General features: G+C 41.1%; 1 protein-coding gene across 3 annotated transcripts in view; it reads left to right on the top strand.

Moving 5' to 3' along the window:
* Positions 1 to 7,800, top strand: part of lztfl1 (leucine zipper transcription factor-like 1) — a 51,755-nt gene extending 43,955 nt beyond the window's left edge. For 2 of the 3 annotated variants that reach the window (XM_041185133.1, XM_041185136.1), the window contains 2 exons: positions 4,861 to 4,964; positions 7,056 to 7,800. In XM_041185133.1, the coding sequence (XP_041041067.1) occupies positions 4,861 to 4,964; positions 7,056 to 7,089 (138 nt within the window). In that variant the 3' untranslated portion in view covers positions 7,090 to 7,800. Of the gene's footprint in view, positions 1 to 4,860; positions 4,965 to 6,771 lie in introns of all 3 variants that reach the window. The other variant, XM_041185135.1, reaches the window with a different exon arrangement.
* Positions 7,801 to 8,071: the final 271 nt, after the last annotated feature.

Here is an 8,071-nt window from a genome sequence, read left to right on the forward strand (position 1 = left end):
CTGAAGCCCGGCAGTCCTCTGGCGTCATTGGCTGCTCTTCACGGTCCTGCGAATGAGTATGTGCTGGCAAATCTAAGGGAGAGCAACAACATGTCATTAGTTAAAGTTATCACCCTATCACTGTGCATACCAGGCACCCTGATGAGACATTGGAGATGTGCATCATGGTGCCATCATCTTTCAATGATCAATGGGGACTCCAGCTTTGAGGTTCCCATCAATGAAGAGACTGCACAAGAATGTTTGCACCATCTAAAACTCTCACCTCTGTGCACTGCTCTCTTACCTTCGCCTGACACCCCAGCCTCTCCGCGACCGGCTGACCGAGGTGCATGGTGCCTCTCCTGCTTAAATCTTGTAAGGACTAGGAGGTTTGGGGGGGCCTCCGCTTGTCCGCGACCTCTCAATGTTGTTATGGCTCGTCTTCTCCTGAAAGGACAGAGAACATTGATGAGTCCACTCTCTACCTGCAGCGCCATTGCAGCCTGGCCAACCCCACCTGAGGAACATCTTGCAGAGCGCATTTGAGTCGTGGCCCTCAAGCTGCAAGGCACTCGGTCGAAGCAGCCATGGTTTACCCCCTTGGCCAGCTCCGGCATTATTGGCAGTTGCCACTCAGACTCTATCACCCCTGAGCTCCACAGGGGGACAGCCAGACCTTAACACTTCACCACGCTGATCCATGCCAATACGGTACTCGCCCTTCCCGAGCGCAGCAGGATGTTGAACCTTCTGTGGCAATGCAGCATGTGCGCCGCACAACCTCATGGCTGCTGATCTGGGCTGCCACTCTCCTCCCAAGCTTTCTTAGTCATGTGTGGTGGCCTCCTTCCATCTCTGGAGACGAGGGCGTCCCTCCTGGCAGCCACCTTCTCCAGGAGGACCGGGAGGCACTCATCCGAAAACTGGCAGCAGGGGGTGGGTGTTGAGTACCTACTCGACTTGTCCTCCCGCCAGGCGTCTCCAGCCGCAGTAGAGGCCATAGCTTTGGTCTTCAGCACATGGAAGATATGTTCTTCCCTGGCACTCTTCAAGGAGCTGCCTGTGCCGGGTCGCCACTGGACCCGGCGCCCGATTGACCCCAGGCCCCCAGCCCCCACCTGGCCCTTCCCGACCATTGGGAAGACGTATTTCACGCTGGGAGGGCCTTAATTGGCCAGCCAGCATGAAATCGAGATTGGGGGCCGACTGCGGGCGGGAACCCATTTCCTGAACGGTCCTGGGCCCGCTGATTGTGCACGGCCTCTAAGGGTAAAATTCAGGCCCTGGTCTCTGACCTGTTCTTGTAGCCACAGTATTTATATGGCTAGTCCAGTTCAGTTTCCTGTCAATGGTAACTCCCAGGTTGTTGATATTGGGGGAATCAGCGATGGTAATGCCATTGAATATCAACGGGTGATCTTGGTTTGATTCTCTGTTGTTGGAGATGGTTGTTGCCTGGCACATGTGTGGCGCAAATGTTTCTTGCCACTTGTCAGCCCAAGCCTGGAAGTTGATCAGGTCTTGCTGCATTTGGACATAGACTGCTTCAGTATCTGAGTAGTTGCAAATGATGCTGAACATTGTGCAATCACCAGTGAACATCCCCACTTCTGACCTTATGATGGAAGGAAGGTCATTGATGAAGCAGCTGAAGATGTTTGGTCCTAGGACACTACCCTGAGGAACTCCTGCAGTGATGTCCTGGAACTGAGTTGACTGACCTCCAACAACCACAATCATCTTTCTTTGTGCTGCTATGACTCCAACCAGCGGAGAGCTTTCCCCCGATTCCCATTGACCCCAGGGTTCCCTGTTGCCACACTTGGTCAAACGCTACCTTGATGTCAAGGGCAGTCACTCTCACCTCACCTTGGGAGTTCAGCTCTTTTGTTCATATTTGAACCAAGGTCATAATGAGCACATTATAGAGCACAGAAGGAGGCCATTTGACCCATCGTCACTTTGAAAGAACTATCCAATTACTCCAGCTCCCTTACTTTTTCTCCATAGCATCAAATTGTTTCCTTTCTAATTGACTTATCAAATATTGCTATTGAATCTTCATGCACCACCCTTTTAGGCAGCGCATTAACTCACTACGTAAAAACATTACTGCTCATCACCTCTCATTGTGGGAGTCAGTGGACCTGAAATAGATGACATAAGTGGAAAGCTGATTCCTGTAGATAAAGAAAAGTCCATGAAGGAAATAAGAGTCCTGTAAAGGTAAGGGATGAGTGAAAATTTGAAGCAGAATTAATGAAATTCATTCAGCAAGGAGTTCTTCGTTTGAGACATGCAATGTAAAAAGAGGTCAGTGAGGGACTTGAGTCTGACAAAGACTAATCAACGTATCTTATAGCTAGAATGCCAGCAGGTTCAGATCATGACACCTTTTTATCTAGGAGTGAATGGAGTTTAAACAAAAAGTTATTCAAAGTAAGAAAAGTTCAAAAATGTGGTCCTGTTGCTTTATCCATTGTCTCACCTATGCTAACTCCCTCTGAACCTGCAGCACACTGTTCTCTCATGTCCAATCTTGACATCATTATCAAACTCGTTGACAGAGGGATGCTCTTTTTGTACAGCATGAGGAATTCTACCTTGCTGAATCTAAACATCAACTCTCTGGACAACGCCCCTGGACTACAACTCCATTACTGAACACAAAATTCTAATTTCCCTGGCTGACTCATATCTCTGTTGTCCTTGCTCTCTCCCTCTCTCTCTCACCAGGATGGGTCTTCTGCTGACATCAATTACAAACCTATCAACTCTCACAACAACCTGGATTGTACTTCTTCCCATTTGTTTTCTATGAGGACACCATTCCTTTTACCAAGCCCATTATCCTGAAAGTATTTAGTTCATATTTTAGTGAAAAGCTGAGTGACTTTTCAAATTAGACTAACTGTGAGCAGCTGAAAAGGTAACAAACTTGGCAGCATCTTTCTCTTTGTATCTGCATTCTACTCATCCAAGACTATGGAAGGTGAGCCAATACCCAGATCAATGTGAATAACCTATGAGAGGAGAAAAATCAGCTTGATTATGCAAGCTTGTTGTTGAGGTAATATTCATTCTCAGGTATTAACCTTGTTAATGCCTACCTAAGTTGAAATAAAGCAGATAAGTGTACATAGTCCTGCTTTCACACAGAGATAACCTAGAACTCTAGCTATATTTACCTCAGTTCACTGGTTCCCCAACTCCCTAGTCCTCACATGCAGTCAGGAGGATGCCATGGGCCAAGGTTGTAGAGACATTGCAATCATGCCCAGGGCAACAGAGTAAAGCCAAAAAAAACTCAGTAGCTTTGCAGCCGCCTGACCTTCTGGGCTGGGAGAACGGTGCCTTGGAACTGCCACCATCGCACCTCCCTCCCCACCCCAAATTCTTTGTCCTCTTGCAGGCAATGTGCATGTTATGAAGACAAATGATAAGATTAGACTTGTGCATTAAGTGTGTTGTAGAGTTGCAGGAAGAATGCATCTGTTGTGGGTGGTCGTTCTCTCTAACAGATCTCTAATTGCATTTTCTGTGTTATTGGATATAGAAAGCTATGGCATTTTGAATCTCTTTACCTTCCCCGCTCTAGTCAGGTCATTAAACTTGTTCAGCTGCTTGCTCCTTCCTTCTGCCTCGTCCAAGAGCCGAAGGTCTTTCTCAATTAAGTTGAAGGCCATCTTACTTAACAGCCTTCTCCTATGATTCAGTAATAAGTGTGAAACAACTTAGACTCTACAGAGCAAATTGTATGGATTAATTTAAAATACTGAAGGTTGCATTCTCCACCCTCCATTTGAAGGAAACATTTTTCTTTGAATTTTATAGTCCTCCATTCAAGCACCTTGTAAACATTTGGCGCCAGTACAATTATTTTTCAATACACTCAGCCACCACAATTTTATACCAATCTCACTCCATGTGCTGGAACATAAAAAAAAACAGCATAAGCAAGCAGAAACCAGAGTAAACAATCTGGCTTGTTGAGAACTGGCATAAACGCAGGAAACTGGTATTGTCTGGTCTTTTGCATGAGGGTGGGGGAACAGAACTATATTATGAGCAGCTAAGGGCTTCGATCAAAGTTTCATTGAATCATTGTAAATGATGAAGCAATCTCAGGTATAACATCAAAATTAGTGTAAGTTATGCATGAATGTCCTAAATATTTCATGTTAAAAAGTGGTTTTACGCTTTCCTTATGCTAGTATGGGTACGTGTTGAGTAAATTCCAGACCACTATATACAAACAGGAATAATATAAAAGTGTACTGGAGAAATGAAGACCATTGACAGTGAAATTTAACATTTGTGAAACAACTACGCCATCTTCACCACAATTGTTTCTGACGTAAGTTTTTAAAAACTGCAATTCTACAGTTCCTTCATTTTGTAATAATTTCAATTCTTCCCTCAACAATAGTACCAGTATGCTATCCTGCTGCAAGCAAAATGGAATGCTTCCTGTAACAGTGCATTCCTATTGTAGGCAAAAACTAAAGCCTTTAAAGCTGCTCTTTGCAGGAAGGATGGGACTTTCAACTCCAGCAGGGGCGTAAAATGAGGGTCGTGGATTGGCCACTTGTCTTGCACCCAATCCTGATTTGCCTTTCTGTTGCAGTGAAAGGAAACTTGAGGTCTATAAGGGGCTACAATTCTGATACCCCTGGTTTATATCTGCCCAAGTGGAAGGTTCTGCTCAAAAACCATAACAGAAGCAGCCAGCCAGTGAACAACAAAACAATCTGTAGGTCTTCTTTAGATAAAATACATTTCCCTGTTTTACTGAAGGGAAGCCTTGCCCAGTCATAGATATTGATTGTCATTTAATATGCTATGAAATATTCAATTAAATATTAATTTTAACAACAGGAATTGGAAAAAAAGTTTCAAGAAACAGCTGCTTATCGCAATATGAAAGAAATATTAACAAAGAAGAATGAGCAAGTGAAGGAATTACGCAAACGTCTTTCACAGTAAGTTGACATTTCTGTCAATCCAGATTTACAAGAGTAGAAATTCCAGTCCAGATTTCATAATGTCATTACAAGGCCATTTAAGCTGTCTTTATTCATCCTTCCATCTAGAAATACTGACAGTTCCTCCCATTTCATATTATAATAATTATTTTTTTAAATGAATCTTGGGCTTACATTTGCCATTCTATCTGGAAACCCATTGAAAATGTTGAGCATTCTTTGGGTGAAAAATTGCCTGAGATCAGTCTGAGATCAAGCTTGCCTTTTATTCTTTTTGTTCCTGTGTTCCTTTTGTCCTATTCTTACAATTTAAGGTGATATTCCAACTTAAGTTTTCCATTTCCATAACTATATTTATAAATTGACCTTGAATATTCCCTCACCAGGCTGAAGAGGTAGAACATGCATTATGCAGCCTAATTTCTAGGCCAAGGTTTCTCCAGTCATTCCTCATAACTAAGTTCTTTGACACCAGAGCCTCATGACTCTTCTCTTCAATAGTTCACTGTTTGAAAGGAAATGGAAATTACCACAGCAATGATACTTTATTTGACATCATCTGCAAACGCGCCCTGAGGAAGTACAAAATGTGTTGAACAAGAAATGTAACTGGGCAGAACATTAGTAGATGATATCAAACTAGATGAAGCATTAGCTTTTGAATTAATCTCTTGAGGAGCAAAAAGACTTGGGTGTCATCATGTATCGGGCTCTAAAAGTTCATGGGCAGAGCTGAAAGGTTTAATGAAAGCAAACAGCACATTGCGATGTATAGCTAGAAGAATCCAATATAAAACAAAGAGCACCATAGTGTCCTCATACAAGATCTTGGATAGTCCCTGACTAGAACGCTGTGTCCATTTCTGATCCCATCACATGGTGGGAGATATAGAGTACCTGGAAAAGGTTTAATGGAGGGTCACTAAATTAATATCTGGCTTAAAAACCCTAATTTATCATGATCAGGGAGATGCATCGTTTTACTCTAGAATTGTGCATAATTCAGGAAGATTTGATTTAGGTATTTAAAATGAAGAATGAACTAGATAGTGAACATGTGGATAGATTATTTGCATTAGTTAAGTGAAGGAGAAGGAAGGGATGTGTATGTAGGTTGCAGAAGCATACAGCTAGTTTAGATGTCTGGAGGGTGTTATTTTCAGAGGCTCATTGTCCTTTGGAATAGGTTGCTGGTATTTGCAGTGGATGCAGATTTGCTGCAACCTTTCAAAAAGGGAGCTAAAGAACCCTGATAAGGCCACATACAAAAGGCAGGTAGGATTGTTGGATGATATACCTCAATCACTGTTGTCTCCTGGAACTCATTTTTGATTGCCTGTGGGGGAGTGAGAGTTGGGAGTTGCAGGGTGATGAGGAATATTGGGAAGGAATTCTCCAGAATTCACTTTCCTTGAATTTTTCCTAATCTTTTCTAAATCTTGTTTTTCTGTCTCTTCTAGAAGATTAGATGGTTATTTCAAGGGGTGGTAGTCGTGTTATATGATGATTCTTTCATAAGACAAACCTGGTAGACCAGTTGCTCTTTTTCTGTATTTCATTTTGATATGTATATTTGTAAATTTTGTGTGTCAGGAAAATACTCCTTTCTACTATCTAGAAAGGAGTATTTTTCTTTACGTTGGATATCCTCTAGGTTTTATGCTAGGTCTTCAAATATTTCCTTAAATTAATGAAGATAATTTCAAAATTATATCTTAGAATGTTTAAAAAATTTTTTAATTAAATTTCATAGTATTCCTTTATCCGGAAAACCAAATACTGTCTTTGCTTTTAATGATTTTAGGTATGAAGCAGGAGACTAACGACATTTTGCGGCTCTTTTCAAGTTGCTTCAGAAAGGACATTTCAGAAATGGACTCATTACATTCGCTATTGTCTCCACATCTGGGAGCTATGTTGTTTTATTTAGAATTGTTTCTTTTAACATTTTGATTTAAATTAAAATTATATTGCATTCCTTTAAAATATGTTCTGTTCATTTAATTTCCTTATAATCACTTTTTATTTCTTGATTAGATTGACAGCTAATAATGACTAATCATTGCAATCACCTCTCTGTTGCCACAGATCGCATGGACAGTCGTTGTCAGTGCAAAAATGAAGCCAATACAGAATAAGTGTAAGCTCACCATGCATATTACATGCTTATTAAGAAAAAAACTTGCATTTGCCCAGCACCTTATCACATCCTTAGGTCATCAAATGCACTTCACATCCAAGGAGCGTTTTTGAAGTGAGGTGACTGTTATAAGGACAAACACAACAGCTGTTTTCACCTGAACCCCTGTAAGGATTTCATTGTTGCAATTTATTTGAAAATCCATGTCTTGGTTACCAATCACAGCAAAGTAACTAAATATTATATTGTCACCACTTAATCTAAATATAGAGGACATAATCCAGTTTTACACAATATAAATTCCACCCATTTACATATCCGAACACCTTTGCACATACCTATACTTTACAGAAGTTGCCTTACAAAAAGGAAACTTGCTTAAAATATTTATTTCTTAAAGTGTGAAAATGTACTGCAACATTAATTTGTAGAATGTTGAATAATTCTTGTAAGGATACAGCAAGAGGTGCAGGAGAGATTTTATTAGATCTTTTTACATTGGTAATGCAAGCCTTAGTTTATGGACCAATATGTTTAGTTTATTTTTTTGAAAATTAAGACAATTAGTGACACCTCTAACTGATGGATATGTTTGCAATTTGAAAGGTGGACTTTAAATAGAATAGCAGCCTTTGTATTTATACCTTGATCTGTCTATGAAGCTTAACGTATATTAAAAAATTAAGAATTTCACAAGCTGCTTTGTTATTATATCAGTGGTAGGAAATATTGCGCCTCATCCCCCTGTGACCGAGTTCAGACTTTTGTTTTGCCTTTGAGGTGCAACATTTCCTTTGCAGAGCCTAAGCTGGTAATGATGTATATAGCATTATAATGAAGCTGCTACTGCATTTCAAATTCTGCCCCATCAGAACAAAGAATTTTCCGGATTAGGAAAAGTCTTTGTAGGCCCTTCCTTTTTCAGAGATAACACCCTCCTGACATCTAAGCAGGATGGGCAGAA

This window comes from Carcharodon carcharias, chromosome 3, assembly GCF_017639515.1.
Source record: "Carcharodon carcharias isolate sCarCar2 chromosome 3, sCarCar2.pri, whole genome shotgun sequence".
Taxonomy (NCBI): domain Eukaryota; kingdom Metazoa; phylum Chordata; class Chondrichthyes; order Lamniformes; family Lamnidae; genus Carcharodon; species Carcharodon carcharias.